The sequence below is a fragment of the Dreissena polymorpha genome, chromosome 11 (assembly GCF_020536995.1).
Source record: "Dreissena polymorpha isolate Duluth1 chromosome 11, UMN_Dpol_1.0, whole genome shotgun sequence".
Classification (NCBI taxonomy): domain Eukaryota; kingdom Metazoa; phylum Mollusca; class Bivalvia; order Myida; family Dreissenidae; genus Dreissena; species Dreissena polymorpha.
The window spans coordinates 57,614,744-57,641,182 of record NC_068365.1 but is presented as its reverse complement, the minus strand read 5'-3'; the positions used below and the strand labels follow the sequence as shown (position 1 = coordinate 57,641,182).

Genomic DNA, 26,439 nt, shown 5'->3' with positions numbered 1-26,439 from the left:
AAAAACAATACAGCGATTTGTTTCATTCTTTAAAAGTACCGGAAAACAGCACTTTCCCAATGGGGCAAAAACAAAAAATTTCCCAATTGATGTAAAAAAAGAATCCCAATTGAAGGTTTTCAACAACAAAAAATAAATTATTTTGCATTTCTAAAAAATGTAACATTTCGTTAATTTCCCTATGAAGCACTATGGCTTGAACATAAGTAAATATAATATTGACAACTTGACAACACTTCATTATCAATTTTAAAGTATTTGTTATCAAGAAATAAAATACACAAATTTCCAAATCTGAAGACTTCACAACGCAAATTTTTCCCAATTGTGCTTGTACCAGTACTTTTCCCAATGGGTAAAAAAAATCGTTACAATAAAACAAAGCACAAAATCATGTGTATATAATGCATATATTTGATGAGAAAAAAACAAACAAAGAATACAAATATTTAATGATGCTTTATACAAATTCCCTTATGCCCTATAACTCCTCTTCTGAAGGTTCCTGCAAACGTTTGCTGTAAGTTTAAGTTTGTTGCATATGCAAGTAAGAATGATGTTCGTTGGTAAGTGTAGAAGTTGGACAAAATGTTGTGTCTACAGAGAGACAGACCATGATTATTACAGTAATCCTCCACCCCCACTGCAAAGCTGAATGCCTTCCACTCTGAAGAGACATCACACTATTTCTAACCTTCACTAGAAAGCCCATGCTGGAGACCCACTTTGTGGTATCCCTTGGTGACAGTGTGGGCGCCATATGCTGGAGGAAGTACTGGATCTGGTCTGGGCAGGCTGTGAGGATCCCTGTGACCAGTCTCTGAACTATCGTCTGGCCACACAGTGGGTGAAGGCTGGCCAACACACTGGTCATCAGGTGGTTCTGATTCCTGCAACATGGTATAAGTTAGCATTGTTTTGAGTATGCAAGTCAACCTTTGAATGCCATAGAGTAGTTGCAGAATTGCCAAATAGGGCTTCCATAAATAACCAGTAAATGGGTGAATTAATCGCAAAATTTTCTTATATAAAAAAGTATCGCAATACAATGTTGGCCCATGGATTATCTATTCCCTTAATTCTTTTATGAATACAGATATTGAATACAAACAAATTTTGATATCATGTCTTCACAGAGGTAACATGACATTAAATACGTAATTTATTCATATTCAAAATTTTACACTTTGAACCACTTGGCCAATTTGATCTGAGTGGATGTTAACCTGCAGGTCTAAAGTGCGGTGAAATATATGTGCCCCTATCACCTCTAAAAAGTGGGGCATAAAAAAACTCAACATATGACTGCGTATCAATGTTAAATCTACTTCACAGAAAAAAAGTCGTCTGTTTGTTTGAAACTTGACAATTTCAAACAATTAAGATAGTTACACCTGATCTTAGGTAAGCTGGTCACCATGCATTTTGCCTATAATCTGGCCACAAAAAGTTGTTAACTTGCCCAAGATGTGACTCAATAAGCCCTTAGATTCGAACTTCTCACCTCCCAGACAGGCCATACGTCTTGTCCATGAAGATGATGCCATGTTTGTACGATGTGCAGAGCTCTGTCAGGAACATGGAGGCTGTGTCTGCTGCCGTCTGGCTGGCCTCATCAGAACCGTCTAATGGCATCATCTGAATTAATAACATCAATTCAAATTAAATCAACTGTATGATTATGTTGTGAATTAAAGGGACATAACTCTGTTCAAAACTTAAAATTAGTCTGTAACATGGATGCACCCACTTTTGACTAAAAACTACAGTTATTAAAAAAAAACAGAACAAAAATATTTAAGTGCCAAGTTTACATAATGGTTATTATGTTTATTAAGTTTCTTCCATCTAGCAGCAATAATTGTTCAGTTACCCATGACAAAACTCAAACAAGAAGACGAAGGCTCTGAGGCAATCACATGAGACAAAGAACTGACTGTTCTATGTTCTAAGCATTTTTTTAAATTAACTTCAAAGATTGGCAAATGAAAATTTGCAAAAACAATTGTTATAGAATCAACAAGGGACAAAATTGTCACAAAACCAGGTTTTCATTGTGAAAAAAAAATCTGATAAAGGGAGAAAACTAAAACTGAACTTTTGAAATGAACAAACAAAATTAACCCCCTTTGTAAGTTTGTTTAAAAAAAAAATTATATTTTTAGTCGTGGCGACCTTGACATTGGAGATATTGACGTGATTCTTTCGTGCGACACACCGTCCAATGATGGTGAACAAATGTGCCAAATGATTTTAAAATCTCACAATGAATGACATAGTTATGGCCAGGACAAGCTCATTTATGGCCATTTTTGACCTTTGAACTCAAAGTGTGACCTTGACCTTGGAGATATCGGCGTAATTATTTCGCGTGACACACCGTCCAATGATGGTGAACAAATGTGCCAAATGATTTTAAAATCTGACAATGAACGACATAGTTATGGCCCAGACAAGCTTGTTCCGCCCGCCCGCTAGCCAGCCAGCCCGCCCGCATTCGCCAATCTAATAACCAGTTTTTTCCTTCGGAAAACCTGGTTAAAAACCTGGTTAAAAATGAAACCACAAGCTTTTTCTTTCATTTGACTTAGTGACTTAGTTTTTTTTATACCACATGACCCAATTTCAAACTTAGAAAAAACATCATTGAGAATTTTTTTTTTCCAAACGTTTCTTAGAAATTGGGCACAAAATGTGGATTCTAGGGTATCAAAAAGGTTTGTATTTTATTTCACCAAGTCACCAGCTTAGAGACCTCACATTGCCCAGACTTGAACTCAGCAAAAATATAAATGAGACAAATGTTTTGGCCAAGTTTTATGAAGATTGGTGATGAATATGGCCTGTAGTGTTCAAAACCCTTCCTTCAATGTTACATTGTGACCTACTTTTTGAAATTTATGACATTCGGGCCATGATGTCCCTTAAGTGCTCAACTCAGGTTAAGGTACACCAATTGTTCAAGACTTGATCTGAGATTTCGACCTTCAATAGACACAGATCAAAACAGACGATTTTTTAAAGGAAATTACATCTGTGACATCCATTTCGCCTTTCTTCTTTGAGCCCAGACTTTCTTTCCACTTTGCAGGTCCCTGCCATGCAAACAGAAGTGCCAGCTCCTTCAGTGTCCGGTCAGTGAAGATGTGAACCTTGGCTGTCTTGCTGATGGCTGGGCTCACGACCACCTGGACGATAAAAATATTTGAGTTGCTTAATGCATGTGCATAAAAAGTTGTCCCTTATTAGTAGTGCTCAAACGGGTACCCGAAAGAACCCGAATCCGCGGGTCAAAAAAATACCCGCTGATCCAGGTCAAAGTTTCTGCGAACGATACTGGTTCGGGTCGCAAGCTATGAAGTACACGATTACAAGTTGAACGTGTAGTAAAATAAGCTCGTTTAAACAAGTGAAGAAAAAATCACATCCTTTATCAGTTTAAGCAGTGTTGTTATTACAAATAGTCATAAATGAATAGAAGTGACGAACCAAAAGCATAAATGTCGAGTTTAATTTGTTATTCAGATCCCAAAATGGCGACGTTAAAAAACGAAACTTGTATCATAAAATAAATCGACTTCAAAGTAGAAAATGAAGTTAAAGCTTACAGTGAAAGTTATTTTTGCGTCTCTTCAAAATAAGACAAGCTTTATTTTTGCATGACAGGTTGTTTTTCCTGAACATGCACTTTTGATCGCTATTCCAAGTAATACTTACATTTGGTGATTGAGTTCAACAACGTTGTGTAAACTTAATAAATAGTTTTATGCAGTTCAATATTTCATTCATAACTAAATAAATCAAAAAAAAAGTATAATATTCTTAACAACATACTTGACAAACAGTTGATTATTTAAGAACGCTAAAACATGCTATGACAATTAATGTAGTTTTATTTTAATTAACTGTTGTATTATCTGACCCGACCCACATTTTCTCGGGTATTTTAATTTTGACTTGCCGAACCGACCCAAAGAATATTTTTTGCCCGTGTGAGTCTTACTTATTAGCATGTGCAGACTGCACAGGCTTATCCGGGACAACACTTTATGTTCATAGCACAGTAGTCAGTTAACTTCCTCACACTTTTCTTGGGTTACCAGAACTTGGTTAACATAATTATGCCACAGCTGATGAATGACAACTGCCCTACATGAATAAGAGGTAGGATAAGAATGGCTGCTGAAATAATTGCATGAGCAAGCATGATACTTGTATGTGGAAAGGTCAAGGATCAAACTCACGGACTTCGTACTCTTCAAACTGTGCTACATGGCAAAAAATAACAAGAGTTCCGAGGTCGGAGACAAATGCCCCCCAAACAAGGCTTTGAACTAGTGATCCCAATCTCAATAGGGGTCATCTACTGTCCAAGGCTAATGCACACGTGAAGTATCAAGCCAATTGGTCAATTTGTTGACAAGATATTGATCAGAAACAATTTTCATACTTATTGTGACAGTGACCTTTGACCTAGTGACCCCAGTTTAAATAGGGGTCATCAACTGTCCAAGGCCAATGCACATGAGAAGTATCAAGCCAATCGGTCGATTCGTTGAGGAGTTAATGATCAGAAACGATTTTCCCACTTATTTGGACAGTGACCATGACCTTTGACCTCAATTTCAATAGGGGCAATCTACTGTCCAAGTTCAATGCACATAGCAAGTATCAAGTCAATCGGTCAATTTGTTGACGAGTAATTGATCGGAAACTCTACTGACCCCAAATTCATAAGGGGTCATCTACTATCCCAGGCCATTGCACATGTAAAGTATCAAGCCAATCAGTCAATTTGTTGACGAGTTATTGATCAGAAGCAATTGCAACAGTGACCTTGACCTTTGACCAAGTGGCCCCAATATGGGTCATCTATTGTCCAATCCCAATACACATGTGAAGTATCAAGCCAATTGGTCAGTTCATTGATGAGTTATTGATCGGAAACCTTTGACCTTGTGAGCCCAAATTCAATAGGAGTCATCTACCGTCTAAGGCCAATTCATATGTTAAGTATCAAGCCAATTGGTCAATTAATTAGAGGTTATTGATCGGAAACGAACTGGTCTACCGACAGACAAACATCCAGCAAAGCAATATACCCCTCTTCTTCGAAAGGGAGCATAATAAGTGTAATATATCTAATTTGTCGAGCATGTACCAATCCATTGTCTTAAATATTAAAAATGTTCAGTGCTTGACTCTGATACTGAATATTACAGATGTTACTTTATTATTTATATTCAGCTTTATTTTAACACTATAATACTACAATGAAAGTGAACTTCTACATACTGGTTTCATTCACAGACTGGTATGATTTTATGGAATGATTGATATTTTTAATCAGATCTTTAATTTTCCACATCATAACACATTCCCTTGCATTAAATTAGTGTTGAATAGCCTGACCTTTTCCAGTACAGTAGAGAGCATGAGCTGTATTGAAGATATTCTGTCAAAGCGAATTCCTTGAAATACATTCTCCATAAGACCTGTTGAGAAACAAAAAACAATCTAAGATGAACCACTTCAACAATGCTCTTATCAGATACAAGTCACATTTAAAGCATAAAATACTATTAAATATCGTTTAATACAAAAAAATATCATTTAATACTTTAAATAACATTCAATACATAAAATAACATTTTACACAAAAAATGACATCTAATGCATGAATTAATACATATTGCACATAGTGTACAGAGTCCTACAAGAACTAATATGGGAAATGGTTTTAGATTGTTCTTTAAATTTTTGATTTCTCCTCAATGATTCCTCCAAATATGGTCTTTGTGGATGAAATACAAGAAAATGGCTCAAATATTGTTTGAAAAGTCATATGTTTTGTCTACAAAAAGTAAATAAGGAATGAAGTTGGCAAAAGCGAGTGTCAATCCATGTGTTATATCATAACCAGTGTATTTATTTTCCTTTGCATGGTATGCTGATCAAAGCTGCCTGGAGTACAGTCTGTCCAAAAAATATATGGGCTGCGCTCAGTGAAAAGGTGGTTTAATGCATGTGCGTAAAGTGTCATCCCAGATTAGCCTGTGCAGTCCACACAGGCTTATCAGAGACGACACTTTCCGCTTTTATTATATTTCCTGTTTAAAGAAAGTCCCTTCTTAGCAAAAATCTAGTTAAGGCGGAAAGTGTCATTCCTGATTAGCCTGTGTGGCTCTACAAATTCCCATGGGACCATTTGACCTGGTCATAGTCAGATTGGGCTATACAAATAATATTCATGACTTGCCATAGTTTCCATAAGAATATGGTGAAAAGGGAGTTACTGGTTGTATCTCCCTCTGTGAGCATTTGCAAGATCTTGTCTTAAGACAACAATACCTGACTACAGACTCAAGTGTGTCTAAATTGCTTTTAGCTTGCCATGCAACCATGCTTAAATAAATAGGTTTCAACTAAACTCAATCTATAAATGACATTACAATACCTTTCACTTGGATCAATCGCCGTATCGTCTCACTGTCTCCAGACAGGAGAAAGGACACTATCAGGTGCTGGAAGCAGGTCCTCACGTCTTCATCGTCCTTCGTATCACGTCTCCTTAGCAACGGCAGCATAGTGGCGTGGCCTAGGTCAACATGGTTTAAGACGAGCTTGGCTGATTGGTTGCCTAGCATAACCATGGAGACCAGGAGCTTCAAACCACTCTTGATTGATCCTGACCTGTAGAAACAATAGGAAAAATGTACAACTAAACAGAATAGAAAGAATGTAAGAAGATTAGAGGATCCAACAGAAATCCCACATTAGGTCAATGTGAATTGAGAATTGTCTAGAGCAACATTTGTGTAAGAATCCAAGATTGTTATTAGATGAAACAAGATGAAATTTATATATTAAACCAAGAAATTTAGAAATGTCCAGTGCATGGGGTAAATGGTCAAAAGCAGCAACTGTGTGTGTATGTTAGCATGTTCGACTGTTGGCACTAGAGGAAACATGAAATCTAGCTAACCTCACACAAAAAAAGGAAGAATAAAAAGGGACAAAAAACATTAATCTAACAAAAAGATATCAGTGTCTTAAAAAGGAACAAAATAACAAATGAGTTAGAAATAATGTCTTAGAATTGTGTAATTTTTTAAAACAAAATCAACAGACATTCTAACAGTACCATATTACTAACATTACACATCAGTTTAGTTATCAAGTAACACGCATGTTAAAGATACAATAATAAAATATGCAGTAAACTTGAAGTTTGCCCCCACATTACTTGTTTTTGATGTTCAGTATATTATGAAGCAGGTTGGAATGACTGGTCAGGATTTTTCTAACGATGCACTGCGCCGTGGAGTAAAACCTGCCCAAATCATCTGCTATTCGAAGAAGAATCTTCTCCAAGCATTGAAACACTGGCTGGAACTGTGAAAATAAAATATTTGCTGGTATTTTTTTATTTTTCACAAATGATCATAAGCATTTTCTATTATTGTATGCCTTTTACACTGTTTTGTTTAATTTTCAGAGCAATGTAAATGCCGTTCATTTGAAAATATATAATATGAAATTACAGGGCCCTTATTTGGCTGTTTTTGGGGCTAAAATTCGGCCCCATTCCCCCTTAAAAAAGTATACTTTTTCCCCCTATTTCAGCTAAAAATTCCCCCCTCAATTTTTTTTTTTTTTTTTTACTTTTATACCTTAGTTGCCAGCTGGTATTGTGCTATTAACCTTTGTTTGAATGTATTTTTATGTAAATTACATAAAAATATAGCAATTTTAAGTGCTGAATGGTTGGTGAAAAGATCTTCTAAAATTCCCCTTTTCGCCGAAAACGACACGAAATTCCCCCCTTTAAGGGCCCTGGCCCCAATCCCCCAAAGTGTAGCAAGGGCCATGGAAAATATTGCAGGGAATATCAGACAATTTGCAAGATTTATATATGAGGTTAAGAAAAGTAATAAATATGAATAAAACATTCATTAGTTATATATAAACTCTCTCTTTCAGCTGTTTTTATTAATAATTATTTATTTTTTCTATGAAGTATGTACACATTATAATGGATTATGAGAAAGTTAAATAAGCATAACTGACAAATTGCATTTTTGTGCCAGTATCAGGTATATGCTATTATAATATTTCTTAGTAAACAAAACCAACTTAGCACGTTTCAGTGATTTTTTTTGCAAAAAATTACAGCTGATTTTCGACTGCTTCCCAATGGCAAAAATCAACAGTTTTTTCCCAAAAAGCTGACCAAAATTACCCCCCCAAAAAAACCAATTTCCTAAAAAAATAAATATAACATTTTGTTTCTTTTTTTCTTTTTTTGAGAAAGAAGTTTCTTTTGCCTTATTATTTCTTAACTCTAGATATCAACTATTTATTTAAACATCCTTCAAAATATATAACTTCAATTTAGTCCTTTTTGTCAATATATAATTCCCAAATTTGCAACTTTTATCAATTAAAACAATCCCAATTTGACCAGACTCCTTTTCCCAAAATGGCTAGAAAAACCCCTGAACATGCACTTTTAAACAATTTTAATGTTGTTACTTATAATCATATCTATAATGCTTAATTTTCCCATCTTCATGGTTTATCGTGCTATTTTTCCTAATTTCATGGTTTATCGCGCTAATTTTTCCAATTCAAATGGCACAGGCTGTAACAAATAACTGCAAAAAAATCACTGCTTTTAATATTCCTTCCGATATCAAATGGAAGGTCAGTTTGCTAGTTAAAATTGCAAAGTTAAAATTACAAAACTGAAAATGTATAAAAATGATTTTGATACACTACAGAGAAAATGTATACTTTATGCCCTGTGAATATGCATCCATTAATTGTTACTTCATGGCATGAGCTTCATAATAAAACACTGATTTTCATATTATCATTTTACAATGAAGGAAAGACTAATTAAGTTTGACCGTCCCTATCAGGTTTCATTACCTCTGAAACTTTCCGCCCAGTTGACTCCAGTAGTTTGAGGACTTCCTCACACTCAGGCGAAGAGCGGCACAATGCCGCCACAATATCATCTCCCGATCCATCAAGCCAACTCTGTGCTGCCTCAACAAACTTTTCCAAACCTGCAGTTTAACAAAAGACTCAAACTGTACAAGACATGATATAATGATAATGGTCTGGTCTACAGCAATATAATGTTACACGCCATTCTACTTAAACAACAAAATAGTTATAAATTTGATAAGATACAGTTTGGTTTCACCAGATTGAAAGGATACCTCGTGTTTGGTCACAAATTGGTATAATGGATTTACGAAAGAACTTACCACTTGTGACAGTATTCTGATCGTTTAGATGAAATTTAAAGTCAATCACTGTAAATTCGTCCTTTTTCTTCTTGGCTGCATCAATGTCAACATCTTGAGGTGCATCCGACTGTCTTTTTCTGGCATTTGTTTGTGTTTTTTCTTTAGTCGACATGCTTTTCTTGGGCGCCGCCATTTTGCTTGTCACGTGACTTTACGTGCGCACTTTACAGACCGGTCTGATCTTTCCCACAAGGCATCATAACTTTAACTTTCGTTTTCAATTTGGACTGGACAGGAAAACTGTTAATTGAACATTCAGGTACCGCTACGTTATTTAGTTATTTAAATAGAACTAAAACTATGCGATCAATAGCTATATGTTATATATATTAGCGAATTCAAATCGTGTTCATCAATTAAAAGACAGGGAATTGCTTTTAATTCAACATTTGATCCACATTTTAATTAGATCTATGTTAGTCCAAATAATTAGACGTAAGCTACCCCGATGTAAATCGACCTCATATTTATAGGAGTAGATCTATGTATAACAAGAAATATTAAAAGATAAACAGTAAATGTAATTTTTTAAAATTGTATTCACTTTAATTAACCAAGACAAAATCATCATCAATATATGCATGTCGACATATATAGTGCATGTTTGTGTAGATAATCATAAGGAATGTATCTTGTTAAGTAAATATCAATTTTTTACATTTTTGTCAGAGAAGGGGCTTTGAAGATATACATGCAATGTGAAGCGTTGTTTGTTTTAACAAACCATTGCAGAAAAGAAGGGTTAGGAAGATCAGATTGCAAATGTTTTCATTTTCCCTATTTAAATGATGAACAGCTTTTTCACAATTTGGTAAAAAACTTGTTTTTCAATGCCAGAACTCTTCCAAGTCTTTTATGCCTATTCTTTCTTTGTATGTAAAAGAATATCAAGCTTAAATGATCAAAAACAAATCAATTAGGGTTTAAAAAAAACAGTGTCGTCTGCACAAATAAGTGTCATTCCACAATATTGTACTCAGAAAAGACATACTTAAGTTTCTGATATGGTGTTCCCTTTGATTTTACTAATGTTGTGTTATTTGCGATGGGGTAATGCCACTAATTAGTGGTCAGTGTGTTGTTTCAGTTTTCAGGGTCATCTAAAAACACCTTATGCTTACAAACAGCGTCATAGCCATGCTGAGGCACGCTGAGGCAGTTGCCACGCCGAGGCAGTTGCCTCGGCTAAAATTTGCAGAGCGATGTTGAGATTACAAGGAAAACAAGGAAATATTGTCAAAGAATAAAATCTATATAAGAAATTGAGGCAATTTAATGAATTTAAGGCACTATGATAAATCACAAACAAAGATGATCATTGAGTATAATTGGTTCATGCATGTTGAGGCAGATAATTATTTCAATTTAATAACTTCAGTTGGTGCCAAAATGGCTCAGCAAAAGGATCTATATTATTTAAGTATTTCAATAATAAGTTATATAAAGCACATTTTATTATCCATTTCCTTATTATGGCTTGTATGAGAGAGTTGCGTCTCAATTTTTTCTTTTTCTATCTGACTTCAAATGAATTATATGACTATTCTTCTGTAGTGAAGGTTGTTACATCATTGTCACTTCAAACACCGTTTACGGTAACAGAATCCAAATATGACAATAAACTTGTAGCATAATTTTCCGGCTAAAATTTGGGTCTGGCCACGCCACTGACAAATATACATAATTGAAATTGAATTAACACAATAGTAAAACTAACTGAAAAAAAAACAACATGTCTATAGGCAGGCCTTTTTCTGTCTATCTCAGGGGTCCGATTGTCGGACCCATTCCTCATGCCAAATATGCATATTTTTTCCCCAATGCTCCAAAAAAAAATTCCAATTAAACAAATATTTATATTTTTAGAAAGAAGTGTCTTATGACTTATGACTATTAGACTCTATATCTCTATTTTATTTTTTAAAGAACCTTCAAAATATATCACCATAATTTATATGATTTGTTTCCAAAATGGCTGAAAAAAACCCTGCCCAAATAATGCTTTTGTCGATGAAAATTCTTCCCAATATGGAAGATATTGCGACTCGAAAATTCCCAATTTTGCTAGGTACTTTTTCCCCAAATAGACAGAAAAAGGCCTGATAGGTCAAGTATGCCTTTAATAACACATTTGTTTGGATATACATTCATCTAAGTTTTTTTTTAGTCTTACACTTGTAATTAAGGTAATTAAAGTACACTGCATATACATTTGCCATTGAAAGCTTGAAAACCGTATTAATTTTTTCAAAAGCGTTTCATACATTTATTGACCAGTCCAGAGTTTTGTATGTGATGAGAAATCAAAATTAGAACCACCACCACCTTTTTCGATCTAGATCTGTCCCTAGTTGTTGGAAACTCAGGGAGCATTGGCTTGCTGCTTATGTCCATGTGGTACAAATGCAATTGACCTTAATCTAGTGGGGTATGAATTTTCATTCTAATTAAAATAACCCTCAATCTTTTAACAATAATGCAAATGGTCATAGGAATCAAGTACATGTAGCAGTAAACAAAAATGTTTGTACCCTGGAATTAGTTTAGTTGCAAATAAGGTCTATCTGATATGCTAACCCTTTTTTAATTTTTTTTAGGAGGAATTTGAAAACAAAAAAATTAATCAAGTGTCATCCATGAAAATGTCAGTTCTTAAATCGGTGAACCTTCCCTTTAAGTCACTGAATTAAAACTGCACTCACTTTTGGTATTTTATTTATTCAATCGATTACAATTGATTTTATGATTGCCAATTAATCCTCACTATTCTATTTTGTGGTTTTGTTAACCCATTAATCCAGGCCGTAAGGAGGGGTATATACCATGTATACTTGTATACAAAATTTAGCAAATTGTATGTCAGAAGGTAATAAACGCATTCCAGAATAATAACAGAGCCAATAATATTGGGTTTTCTTCTGCTGAAAGGAACTTGTTCACAGATTTTTTTTCTTGAATGAAATGTCATTAAATATTTTTATTAACAAAACTGAAATTTTTGGAATAGTCTTAAATGAATATTAAGGCAAAACAAGTTTTGATTCCAGGAACATTTGAAAGTAAAAATCAAATCATTATACAATTGAACCAATCAGGTCTTGATGACAATATCATATTTTAAATGCTATTCTCTAATATAAATGTTATGCAAATTATCAATAAAATGTGTTTCAAACACTACATTATTGTACTCATAAAAAATACTGTACATCCCTATTTGAATAGGTATTGTTCATAATTGTATCAGGATATTTATTTAAATTGTTTGAATATAATGCATACATTCATTTCAAAATCTAAACAAGTTTTAAAAAAATTATCATTTGGCCAAACTGTTTACAAGTCCTTTTAAACATATATATAACAAGTTACAATAGATTATTTATGTTCAATCTTCATAGTTTCATACTTCTGTAACAGATTACATGTTTGTCAAAAATCTGATATCTAGTTACAATACCTTTAACTTGTTAATTGTGCTATTCTAAATGATGTTCTTTGTTGTAATATTTTACAAAAGTTGCCATACTATCTGTGGTAAGTTTATTGAAGTCTTCTAAAATGTTATCTTCTGATTGTCAGAAGCATCACAAACAAACCAGTAAATTGAACCATGTACTAATTATTTGTTCTGTTTCTATTGTGTTACGGTATTTAATTATTTACCATGCAGCTTTAAAGGGACTAAGGCAAGGAAAGATTTTATTCATACTGCAATAATATTGAATGCATCTTACATGAATGCATTTTATTCAAAGATATGCATAAAGTTAATCAAATATACAATAATTCAAATTATAGAAATAATTATAGAAATTATTTAGAAACAAATAAGCTAAATGTAAGAGAAAAAACAAGAAGTGGGGAACAAACTCACAATTAAGAAGCCCTAGCAATAAATAACAGAAGACATTGCTTTAACCAACTGTGCTACATTGTATCGTGCTTAATGTCCAACCTGTTGAAATATTGGTTCAATAAAGAATGAGCATCATTCAATAAGTTTTTAAACACGTGAAGTACTAATATTGAATTTGGGCCATGCTCTGTGAAAAAGGGGTTTAATGCATGTGCAAAAATTGTCGCCCCAGATTAGCCTGTGCAGTCTGCACAGGCTAATCAGGGAAGAAACTTTCGCTTTGATATTTTTCGTTGAAAAAGTCTCTTCTCAGCAAAAATCATGTTTATGGGGAAAGTGATTAGACTGTGCGGACTGCACAGGCTTATTTGGGATGACACTTTATGCACATGCATTAAACCCACTTTATCAGAGCACGGCCCATTTATTATTCACTGATAAATTCTAAACACTGCGTTGTGCAGTGCTAGTACATAGAAAGCTGATAAATTCTAAACACTGCGTGGTGCAGTGCTAGTACATAGAAAGCTGATAAATTCTAAACACTGCATGGTGCAGTGCTAGTACATAGAAAGCTGATAAATTCTAAACACTGCATGGTGCAGTGCTAGTACATAGAAAGCTTTTGATTCTAGGGGAAATTAGGCATTATTGTTTATTCAACTTTTGTTCTTGTTTTTATAATTAGTTAAGACTATTCAAAACATTAGTGATTTGTTAGTAAACATATTTAATGACATTGTTAACAAATAAGAAAAAGTGGTGAACAAGTACCTTTAATATCCTTTTAATATCATTTTGAATAAAGTGCCATCAGTAAAACATCTAGTGACATTGTTAACAAATAAGAAAAAGTTGTGAACAAGTACCTTTAATATCCTTTTAATATCATTTTGAATAAAGTGCCATCAGGAAAACATCTAGTTTATTTCTTGTAAACAAATGTTAAGAATGATTGAAAGAAAATAAATTATATATTATATAATAGATTCTTTCCTTAAGATAAGTCTTGTACGGGATTAAGCATTGAGGATTGTTAATGCAAGGTTTATATTTAAATGTTTGGTAACATAACAGTTTGGATTTGTTCTTGGATTTTTTTTTCAGACAGACTTTGGGCACCAGATGATCCACGATCAGAAAGGATGGCATTAGAAATGGTAATAACAGTCAATGACCTAAGCTAAATTCAATTGGATATATGTATTCAATGGGCTTTATTAGTTGTTGTTTGTTCATATGATAGAGTGTCTAATTGTTTGCCTTATTGAATTAATTTTTTATAAAAATTATAATAACACTAACATAAATTATGTTTTTGAAAATTGCTAAAATTAATGCTCTCTATACAGTTATGTGCAATTTACAGCAAGAAAATGTATTATGTCCTCGTAACTTCAGTCAATTGTATTGTAATGGACACTTTTCATCTCCCGTTGTCCTCACATCATGAGTTATTGGGCCTTGAACTTAACTCTTTCAGTGCTGGAACCGAATTTTAAAGGCCTTTGCAAACAGTTTGGATCCAGATGAGACGCCACAGAATGTGGCGTCTCAGCAGGATCCAAACTGTTTGCTATTCTGATAGTGTTCTTTGAAAAAAATCGAAGAAAATGCTAATTTAGACGACATTTTAGCAGACAACAAATTTCCCAGCATGCATTTAGTGTTAAAAATGAGGATTGAGCATGAACTTTATATAAACATTTTGTGCATATTAGTTTTTTTTACTCAAGTCTCAAAGCATACTGCAAGACGTCTTCAGAAAGACCTGACATAATTTTATGTCACTTTTTTAGGATTTAGATCACCACTATTCACCGTCACGGTGGTCCCACAGAATGGGTCCCACAGAAGTGATACAGGCTCACATACAGGCATTGAAGGAAGGTCAGTGTGTGTGTATGTGTGGCTACATTCATGCGTTCTTACATGGCGTTTATGTGATGGCACTCTTTTTTTATAATTCCCTGCTGAAGGCGGAGGGATAAAAAATTGGCATTTTCTGTCCTTCAGTCCATCAAGCTGCTCATCTGTCACAACTTTTTCATGGCCATACCTCATAAACTATATAAGATATCATCATGAAACTTCATGGTTGTATAGAATTGGATGCGGAAAAGTGCAATGCACAAGAACCATAACCTTACACTTTCTGAAATATGAGTAATAAATTGTCCTTTTTTAGCTCATCTATTTTTTGAAAAAAAATTATGAGCTATTGTCATCACCTTAGCGTCGGCGTCCGCGTCTGCGTCGGCGTCCAGTTAAGTTTTGTGTTTAGGTCCACTTTTCTCAGAAAGTATCAATGCTATTGCATTCAAACTTGGTACACTTACTTACTATCATGAGGGGACTGGGCAGGCAAAGTTAGATAACTCTGGCGTGCATTTTGACAGAATTATGTGCCCTTTTTATACTTAGAAAATTGAAAATTTTGGTTAAGTTTTGTGTTTAGGTCCATTTTATGCCATAGGTATCAAAGCTATTGCTTTCATACTTGCAACACTTACTAACTATCATAAGGGGACTGTGCAGGCAAAGTTATGTAACTCTGACTGGCATTTTGACAGAATTATGTGCCCTTTTTATACTTAGAAAATTGAAAATTTGGTTAAGTTTTGTGTTTAGGTCCACTTTATTCCTACAGTATCAAAGGTATTGCTTTCATACTTGCAACACTTATTAACTATCATAAGGGGACTGTGCAGGCAAAGTTATGTAACTCTGACTGGCATTTGGACGGAATTATGTGCCCTTTTTTTCCTAAGAAATTGAAAATTTGGTTTAGTTTTGTGTTTTGGTCCACTTTACCCCTAAAGTATCATAGATATTGCTTTCATACTTGGAACACTCGCAAACTATCATAAGGGTACAGTAAGAGGACAAGTTGCATAACTCTGGTTGTCACGGAATTATGGCCTATTTTTGACTTAGTAACTTTGAATATATGGTTAAATTTTGTGTTTCGATCCACTTTACTTCTTAAGTATCAAGGCTATTGCTTTCAAACTTCAAATACTTTCATGCTATCATGAGGTTACTGTACCTGGCAAGTTGAATGTTACCTTGACCTTTGAATGACCTTGACTCTCAAGGTCAAATTATTAAATTTTGCTAAAATTGCCATAACTTCTTTATTTATGATTAGATTTGATTGATACTTTGACAAAACTACTCTTACCTGACATACCACAATAGACTCCACCCAAACCATCCCCCGTGCCCTCCCCCCCCCCCCGAAAATCTCCCCCCCCCCCTATTTTTTTTTTTTTTAAGATCATCTCACAAATGACCACCACACCCTCACACTTTACCCACCCCCCCCCACCCCCCCATTTTTTTTTTAAACGGTTAAAAAACACAAATATTTATTTTTATTATTTTATGTTAGAAATACCGTCCAACCATCGCACCCAAGAATCCCCCCCACCCCCCCTCCCCCCACCCGAATCCCCCCCCTATTTTTTTTTTTTGTTTTTTTGTTAAGATCATCTCACAAATGACCACCACACCCTCACACTATACCCACCCCACCCCACCCCCCAATTTTTTTTTTTTTTTGAAACGGTTAAAAAAACACAAATATTTATTTTTATTATTTTATGTTTGAAATACCGTCCAACCATCGTACCCAAGAACCCCCTCCCAATGTTTTTTTTTTTTTTTTTGCATTTTTTTTCGCATTTTTGGAAAATAATGTTAAAAATGTCCACACCCCCACACTATACACCCCTCTTCACTCCAACCCTCCCTCCTTTGTGATTGAAAATGAGAGTCCCTTCACCTTTAAAAAGAAAATAGATGAGCGGTCTGCACCCGCAAGGCAGTGCTCTTGTTGATTTAAATGATAATACTTTTCAGGGCAATATCTCAGATACGATACAAGATTTCATCATGAAACTTTATGGGTGCAAAGATATCAATGAGGAGAATAGCAATTAAAAAAAACAATAATACCTTAAATTATTTTCTTAAAATAATTACACTAAATTATTTTTATGCCCCCTTTCGAAGAAAAGGGGGTATATAGTTTTCGCACTGTCCGTCTGTAAGTCTGTCAGTCTGTCTGTCACACTTTTCGTGTTTGCTCTCTTTCGAAGAAAAGGGGGTATATAGTTTTTGCACTGTCCGTCTGTAAGTCTGTCAGTCTGTCTGTCTGTCACACTTTTCGTGTCTGCTCTCTATTTCAAATACTTTTCATCCAAAGTTGTATCTAGACAATATCTAGGTCAAGTTCGAATATGGCTCATGCCGGGTCAAAAACTAGGTCACGGGGTCACTTAGTGCATTTCAAGGATTTTGCATGGTAAAATGCTCATAACTTCTATCAAAGCGCTTATAAGGGGCATGTGTCATCCTATGGTGACAGCTCTTGTTTAGTAATAAACTGTATATCTAGGGATTTGCTCCTATTCTACAAATTAATACATGCTTCACAGATCAATCAAAAAGTAAAAACTGTAAGTGCCTGGTTGGATTTCAATACATTATTTCCCGTGACCAGAAAATGTATTGCATTATATGCTCCACTGTAAGGGGTAATGGTCACAGTTCAATGTCCAAATCAAAGGATTTTGTTCTTTGCTCTATAATTTTTATTTCACATGAGCACAATGGGTTAATGGTGGGCTATTGGGATATACGTACCATGAAGTCTGTTGTAGGTCTGTGTTTCCGCGTGTGGGTTCATGAGCATTTTCTTCAAACAACAACTCTGCCTGAACACAGAATTTCACAAAACTTCAAGAGAATGTTATGTACATGGTCCTCTTTAAAAATTGTTTAAATTATTCCTGTCCCTGACTAATTAAGTAACATGGCCCCATAATGGGTTTAAAAAATAATAATTTTACTCAGATGCTCAAACGTCCAATACATTGTAGGTAGCATTGTATTGTGATCCCTTTCAAAGTTTGTTCAAATTATTCCCATGGCATAAAATATTTCTGCAACGGGGAAACCAGGTTAAACATAGACTTGTATAGTGAATACCTTAAACAAACCTCTTGTCTGAAACGTCAAAGCCCAAGGCTATTATATTTTGTGTGTGGCATCATTAAGAGGTCCTCTATAAAGTTTGTTTAATAATACCTCTGTGGTCCCCCTTTCAATTCCTAGTAAGGGCACCGGAAATATCAGGAATGCTTTCCACCCAAATAGAGATGTACTGGTAGAAAATGCAAAACAATTTTGTGTTTATAGGTGCTTTACATTATCTTCTTGTCTTAAACCACAAAGTGATTTTCATTTGGTATCATTTAGAGGTCCTCATCAAATTTTGTTCAAGTCATACCTCTGGGGTCAAATCTTGCCCGCCTTAGACGTCACCAGTTTTTCTTGACCTATATAGGACAAATTCTTCCTGTCTCAAACTGCAAAGCCAATTGATTTCATATTTGGAATGCATAATCATGAAGAGGCCCTCTAATAAAATAAAAACTGGAAAACTGACCTGGGCCAAGGGTCACATTTGTAATATGAATACATTTTTAAATCTTCCCTGAAGTAACAAAAGAATCATAGCTTATATATTTAGTATGCAGCATCAGATAGTGGTCTTCAACAAAGTTTGTTCAAATCATGCCACTGCCTTGTCTTAAATGAAGAAGCCAATGTGTAAATATTGATAGATAAGATTGTAAAGTTATCATATGCTGTGTACACTTTATGCCCTTGTGGTAAAAAGTAGCCCCAAAACAATGGTCTCTAGTATTTTACCTCTGAGCTTCTGTTTCTCAGGTGAGCATGCGAGGATTCTCATAGTGATCCTGTTTAAAAGATGCATTTTCTAAGTGCCAGAGGATTAAGTGTCAATGTCACATTCTAAGTTTAAAGGTGAATGATTTTTGTTTATGTGCCATCACTTGTTAACATGATTTTTACATTATAATTATTCATTATTTCTGATTATTTCAGAATAAAAACAATGCATTTCATGCAATTGCCAAAGGTTTTGGTATAAGGTCGAGGCTATTTCAAGGTCAAAGGATGCTGTTTCAGAATTTAAAGTTACTTGCAGGAAATGCTTATCATCATGTGGGTGTTTGTTGCTCATTTAACTATTGCTAAAACATCATGGTATTTGTTCAGGGCATATAGGGTATTCTTTTTCTTGCAATGTCATTGCCTTCATCGGACAAACTGCTGAGTATGCATGTGTTTAAGGCCCATACACTACATTTTGTAACTACCATTTGTACCATCTAATGTATTAGTTTTTGTTTGTTTGTTTTTAGCTCACCTGATTGCTCAGGTGAGCTTTTGTTACCGGTCTTTGTCCGTCGTCTGTCCGTCAGTCCCTCCACATTTGTTCGTAAACACTCTAGAGGCCACATTTATTGTCCGATTTTCATGAAACTTGGTCAGAAGCTCTGTCCCAATGAAATCTCGGGCGAGTTTGAAACTGGGTCGTGCCGGGTCAAAAAACTAGGTCCCTAGGTAAAAAAAAATGAAAAAACTTGTAAACACTGTAGAAGTCATATTTCATGCCCAATCTTCATGTAACTTTGTCAAAATGTTTGTCTTAATAATATGTTGGTTGAGTTCAAAAGTGGTTCCGGTCCGTTGAAAAACATGACCGCCAGTGGGCAAGGCAGTTTTCCTTATTTGGCTATAGAGAAACCTTGTTAATTTACACTCTAGAAGTCACAATTTTTGCCCAATCATCATGAAAGTTGGTCAAAACATTGGTTTTATTGATATCTCGGGCGAGTGTGAAAATGGTCTAGATCGGTGAAAAAACATGGTCGCCAGTGGGCGGGGAATTTTTCTCTATATGGATATTGTGAAAACATGTGAACACTCTAGAAGTCACATTTTTTGCCCAATTTTCATGAAATATGGTCAGAACAATTGTTGCCTTGATATGAGAGTACAGTTCGAAAATGGTTCTGGTCAGTTCAATAACATGGCTGCCGGGGGGGGGGGCAGTTTTCCTTATTTGGCTATAGAAACCTTGTAAACACTCTAGAAGTCACAATTTTTGCCCAATCATCATGAAAGTTGGTCAAAAAATTGGTTTTATTGATATCTCGGTCAAGTTTGAAAATGGTCCAGATCGGTGAAAAACATGGCCGCCAGTGGGTGGGGCATTTTTCTCTATATGAACATAGTGAAAACATGTGAACACTCTAGAATTCAATTTTTTTGCCCAATTTTCATGAACTTTGGTCAGAACATTTCTTTCCTTGATATGAGAGTTGAGTTCGAAAATGGCTCCGGTTTGTTCAATACCATGGCTGCAAGGGGGGGGCAGTTTTCCATATTTGGCTATAGAGAAACCTTGTAAATACTCTAGAAGTCACAATTTTTTGCCCAATCATCATAAAAGTTGGTCAAAACATTGGTTTTATTGATATCTCAGACGAGTTCGAAAATGGTCCAGATCGGTGAGAAAACATGGCCGCCAGTGGGCGGGGCATTTTTCTCTAAATGTATAGTGAAAACATGTGAACACTCTAGAAGTCACATTTTTAGCCCAATTTTCATAAAATTTGGTCAGAACATTTGTTTCCTGGATATCAGAGTTGAGTTTGAAAATGGTTCTAGTCAGTTGAATAACATGGCTGCCGGGGGTGGGGGTGGGCAGTTTTCCTTATTTGGCTATAGAGAAACCTTGTTAACACTCTTGAAGTCACAATTTTTGCCCAATCATCATGAATGTTGGTAAAAACATTGGTTTTATTGATATCTTGTAAGAGTTCGAAAATGGTCCAGATCGGTGAAAAAAACATGGCTGCCAGTGGGCGGGGCATTTTTCTCTAGATGTATATAGTGAAAACATGTGAACACTCTAGAAGTCACATTTTGGCCCAATTTTCATGAAATTTGATCAGAAAATTTGTTTCTTTGATATGAGAGTTGAGTTTGAAAATGGTTCCGATCAGTTGAATAACATGGCCGGCGGGTGTTTAGTAAGGGGGGGGGGGGGTCAACTCAAAATGTAGGCCACCAGGTCAACTCCTACAAAAACAAAATCACTCCATATGCCAGAGTTTTGGTTCATTAATGATGAAACTTGACCAGGATGTTTGTCTGGACAATATCTAGGTCAAGTTTGATGTTTGGTAAAGATTGAATGAATTGACTCCTCTCAGGTGAGCGAACTAGGGCCATCTTGGCCCTCTTTTTTAACTTTTTTTCTGGTTCTAGGTAGTGAGGCATCTAAAAGGGAAGTCCAAGATCATGAGATAGGCATCTCTTATGGAATATCTGACAAGGAAAAACTGGATATCTTTGGAGCCAAAACACTCCCCGGAGGTACTGTGTAGTAATAATTGTTATTATTGACAAATGTCTTCACTCTGTTTGCATATCTATGTGTGAAAAATAATTGTATATCAAATTATTGATCATAAACAATGTTTGATGCTACAATTAATTTGTACAAAGCTTTAAAGTATTGGTAACATATGTTTCTTTATTTGTGTGACATATTTTGGTAAACAATTCTCATTTCAACTAATTTATTTATTTATTTTGATTGCAAAGAAAAAGGCAACATTTATTTTATTTAAAACTATATTAACTAGAGCAAGTAATGAGCATTATATTTAACTACACAGTTCTTATTTATACTATATTAAAATTTGCAAATAAGCATTATTTTATACAAAGATATCAGTGATCATTTAATTAAAGATATTTTGCTAATTAGTTTAAACATATTTATTTTAGCTTGATTGCATGAAAAGCCTAAGGCTTATATAAACGCTCTCGAGTCCATTTCCTGGGCCTAGAACTAGTACTTGGCGTCTTTGGGAGAGATCTTAAGAACATTCCTACGGTGGGGATTGAATCCGTGACCTCTCGGTCGCTAGGCGGACACCATATCAATTACAGCACAGCGGTTTTTTTGCTAATTCTCCTTTTACATGTCTGTTATTGTTGGAACATGCTTATATTAATTGTCTATTTTCTACAAAATTACTACTTGATCATAATTTGGACATTATGTTAGTCGCTTGATAAAACAGAAGCAAGGCGTGTATGTTATAACTTGTTTATAGATTCTATTAGTAGCTGTTATCACTGTGTTATTTTGTTACAGAAGCACCCATTTTTGTATACATCCATGGAGGTTACTGGACCGACTTGTCGTAAGTTATATAAAAAAAGTTCAAGTTCAATCATTCTTAAATGAGAAGTTACACTGAAAATAAAATTATAACAAAAATAAGAATATGGTAATTGTAGAGCCTACTTACTAAAAGGTAAGTGTCACTCTTTAGGGTCATATTTGAATTTTGCCATGAAACATCTTGTCCAGACTGTTACTTCATTTATCATGCAATTTTTTAAATAATTAATAAATGTTCACCATGTGGAAACATTGTGTCATGTATAACAAATGTCACCTTAAAGGTCCAGAAACCACTTAAAGGTCAAAGGGTAAAATTGCCATTAAAACACTTTGTCCAGACTGCAACTTCATCATTTATCTTGCAATGTATAAGAATAATTTACCACAAATGGTTAACATATTCCTAGCTCCAAAGTAAAGGTCACACTTAGAGGTCAAATATCAAATTTAAGCATTATACAAATTGTCCAGATAGCAACTTATTATTCATTATGAAATTAAAAAAAGTCAAGTGTTCATATTGTGCAGATAGTGTTGCCTGTACAGCCAAGCTGAAAGGTCACGGTCACACTTAAAGGTCAGATGTACGACTTGGGCTGATACAGTAAATCTGGACTGTAATGTCATTATTAATTAAAAAAAATATTTCACCACAGATGTGTCACATCCAATTCCTGTGGTCCTTGGGCAAACGTCAAATTCACACGTAAGGTCAAATGTCAAGCATGTTCATGGTGCAGCATGTTAAATTATTACTAGTAATTTTGACAATTTGCTTACCTTGTATTTAAAATATAATAAAATTCATACAATTCTATATTGAATATCAATGTAAATTACTGAAATATATGTTTTAACCTAACCTGGGCTCAAGGTGAACTTTTAGGGTACTATGATGTATGTTGTCCATCTGTGTGTAATGTGCATGCAAAAGTGTCTACCTGAAATAACTTTTTCTTCAAACAAGTCAATTCTAAGTCTTCCTAAAACCCCTTGACAGATTTAAGAAAACTTCACTGAAATGATGCAAAGGTTACCCTATTTCATAGGTGTAATATTAAGTTTTCTTAATTCATTGCATATAAGAGCTTTAATTTATATATAGACAAGAGCACCGCCTTGCGGGTGCAGACCGCTCGTCTATTTTCTTTTTAAAGTTGAAGGGACTCTCAATTTCAATCACAAAGGAGGGAGGGGTGGAGTGAAGAGGGGTTTATAGTGTGGGGGTGTGGACATTTATTACATTATCTTCCAAAAATGCGGAAAAAAAAATGCAAAAAAAAAAAAAAAATTGGGGGTGGGGGGGGGGGTGGGGGGGGAGGGGATTCTTGGGTGCGATGGTTGGACGGTATTTCAAAAATAAAATAATAAATATTTGTGTTTTTTAATCGTTTCAAAAAAACAAAAATTTGGGGGTGGGGGAGTGGGGGGGGGGGGGGGTATAGTGTGAGGGTGTGGTGGTCATTTGTGAGATGATTTAAAAAAAAAAAAAATGGGGGGGGGGGGCACAGGTGATGGTTTGGGTGGAGTCTATTGTGGTATGTCAGGTAAGAGTAGTTTTGTCAAAGTATCAATCAAATCTAATCATAAATAAAGAAGTAAAAAAATTTTTTTGGGGGGTGGGGTTTGGGGGGGGGGGTATAGTGTGAGGGTGTGGTGGTCATTTGTGAGATGATCTTAAAAACAAAAAAACAAAAAGGGGGGAGGTGGGGGAGGGCATGGGGGATGGTTTGGGTGGAGTCTATTGTGGTATGTCAGGTAAGAGTAGTTTTGTCAAAGTATCAATCAAATCTAATCATAAGTTAAGAAGTTATGGCAATTTTAGCAAAATTTAATAATTTGACCTTGAGAGTCAAGGTCATTCAAAGGTCAAGGTAAAATTCAACTTGCCAGGTACAGTAACCTCATGATAGCATGAAAGTATTTGAAGTTTGAAAGCAATAGCCTTGATATTTTAGAAGTAAAGTGGATCGAAACACAAAATTTAACCATATATTCAAAGTAACTAAGTCAAAAAAGGGCCATAAGTCAAAAAAGGGCAATAATTCTGTAAAAATGACAACCAGAGTTATGCAACTTGTCCTTTTATTGTACCCTTATGATAGTTTGCAAGTGTTCCAAGTATGAAAGCAATATCTATGATACTTTAGGGGTAAAGTGGACCAAAACACAAAACTTAACCAAATTTTCAATTTTCTAAGTATAAAGGGCCCATAATTCCGTCCAAATGCCAGTCAGAGTTACATAACTTTGCCTGCACAGTCCCCTTATGATAGTCAATAAGTGTTGCAAGTATGAAAGCAATAGCTTTGATACTGTAGGAATAAAGTGGACCTAAACACAAAACTTAACCAAATTTTCAATTTTCTGCGTATAAAAAGGGCACATAATTCTGTCAAAATGCCAGTCAGAGTTACATAACTTTGCCTGTACAGTCCCCTTATGATAGTTAGTAAGTGTTGCAAGTATGAAAGCAATAGCTTTGATACTTAAGGAATAAAATGGACCTAAACACAAAACTAAACCAAAATTTTCAATTTTCTAAGTATAAAAAGGGCACATAATTCTGTCAAAATGCACGCCAGAGTTATCTAACTTTGCCTGCCCAGTCCCCTCATGATAGTAAGTAAGTGTACCAAGTTTTAATGCAATAGCAATACTTTCTGAGAATAGTGGACCTAAACGCAAAACTTAACCGGACGCCGACGCCAAGGTGATGACAATAGCTCTTTTTTTTTTCCAAAAAATAGATGAGCTAAAAATAATAGATATAAGAAATGAATTAAAATGTAACAAACTTCTGAAACCACAAGGATCAGGAGTTTTATATTCATATCTATATATTTGATATGTAACATGGCTTAGTGGTCCTCTATTAAGTTTGTTCAAATTATGCCTCTGGGATTGAAAATCCCCACACCCCAGGGGTCACATAATTCATTATACACTTATAAAACAAAATAACTTCATAAAAAATCATATATCTAAAATGAGAATGCCCAGATTTGTAATATATGGCATATAGCATGGTATATGGTAGTCCTCTATTGCGTTTATTATGCCCCCCTTCAAAGAAGAGGGGGTATATTGCTTTGCACATGTCTGTCGGTCGGTCGGTCCGTCCACCAGGTGGTTTCCGGATGATTACTCAAGAACGCTTAGGCCGAGGATCATGAAAATTCATAGGTACATTGATCATGACTCGCAGATTACCCCTATTGATTTTCAGGTCACTAGGTCAAAGGTCAAGGTCACTGTGACCCGAAATAGTTAAATGGTTTCCGGATGATAATTCAAGAATGCTTATGCCTAGGATCATGAAACTTGATAGGTAGATTGATCATGACTCGCAGATGACCCCTATTGATTTTCAGGTCACTATAGGTCAAAGGTCAAGATCACAGTGACCCGAAATAGTGAAATGGTTTCCGGATGATAACTCAAGAACGCTTATGCCTAGGATCATGAAACTTGATAGGTACATTGATCATGACTCGCAGATGACCCCTATTGATTTTGAGGTCACTAGGTCAAAGGTCAAGGTCACGGTGACCCGAAATAGTAAAATGGTTTCCGGATGATAACTCAAGAACGCTTATGCCTCGGATCATGAAACTTCATAGGTAGATTGATCATGATTCGCAGATGACCCCTATTGAATTTCAGGTCACTAGGCCAAAGGTCAAGGTCATGGTGACCCGAAATAGTAAAATGGTTTCCGGATGATAACTCAAGAACGCTTATGCCTAGGATCATGAAACTTGATAGGTAGATTGACCATGACTCGCAGATGACCCCTGTTGATTTTCAGGTCACTAGGTCAAAGGTCAAGGTCAGGGTGACCCGAAATAGTAAAATGGTTTCCGGATGATAACTCAAGAACGCTTATGCCTAGAATCATGAAACTTGATAGGAAGATTGATCATGACTCACAGATGACCCCTATTGATTTTCAGGTCACTAGGTCAAAGGTCAAGGTCATGGTGACCCGAAATAGTAAAATGGTTTCCGGATGATAACTCAAGAACGCTTATGCCTAGGATCATGAAACTTGATAGGTAGTTTGATCATTACTGGCAGATGACCCCTATTGATTTTGAGGTCACAAGGTCAAAGGTCAAGGTCACGGTGACCCGAAATAGTAAAATGGTTTCCGGATGATAACTCAAGAACGC

The 26,439-nt window shown here is 35.2% G+C and overlaps 2 protein-coding genes across 3 annotated transcripts in view; one reads left to right on the top strand and one right to left on the bottom strand.

The window, feature by feature from the left end:
• The window catches only part of LOC127850334 (nucleolar pre-ribosomal-associated protein 1-like), a 59,526-nt gene extending 50,056 nt beyond the window's left edge, over nt 1-9,470 (bottom strand). The window contains exons 1-8 of one of the 2 annotated variants that reach the window (XM_052383305.1): nt 9,279-9,470; nt 8,935-9,074; nt 7,247-7,395; nt 6,458-6,693; nt 5,413-5,495; nt 3,033-3,188; nt 1,505-1,638; nt 695-890 (exon numbers count right to left, since the gene is read on the bottom strand). In XM_052383305.1, the coding sequence (XP_052239265.1) occupies nt 695-890; nt 1,505-1,638; nt 3,033-3,188; nt 5,413-5,495; nt 6,458-6,693; nt 7,247-7,395; nt 8,935-9,074; nt 9,279-9,453 (1,269 nt within the window). In that variant the 5' untranslated portion in view covers nt 9,454-9,470. The remainder of the gene's footprint in view (nt 1-694; nt 891-1,504; nt 1,639-3,032; nt 3,189-5,412; nt 5,496-6,457; nt 6,694-7,246; nt 7,396-8,934; nt 9,075-9,278) is intronic. The other variant, XM_052383306.1, reaches the window with a different exon arrangement.
• A 30-nt stretch (nt 9,471-9,500) lies between these two features.
• The window catches only part of LOC127850343 (kynurenine formamidase-like), a 28,533-nt gene continuing 11,594 nt past the window's right edge, over nt 9,501-26,439 (top strand). Inside the window, exons 1-5 of the mRNA XM_052383320.1 lie at nt 9,501-9,579; nt 14,287-14,339; nt 14,979-15,069; nt 21,334-21,441; nt 22,232-22,280. Of these exons, the coding sequence (XP_052239280.1) occupies nt 14,325-14,339; nt 14,979-15,069; nt 21,334-21,441; nt 22,232-22,280 (263 nt within the window). The 5' untranslated portion in view covers nt 9,501-9,579; nt 14,287-14,324. The remainder of the gene's footprint in view (nt 9,580-14,286; nt 14,340-14,978; nt 15,070-21,333; nt 21,442-22,231; nt 22,281-26,439) is intronic.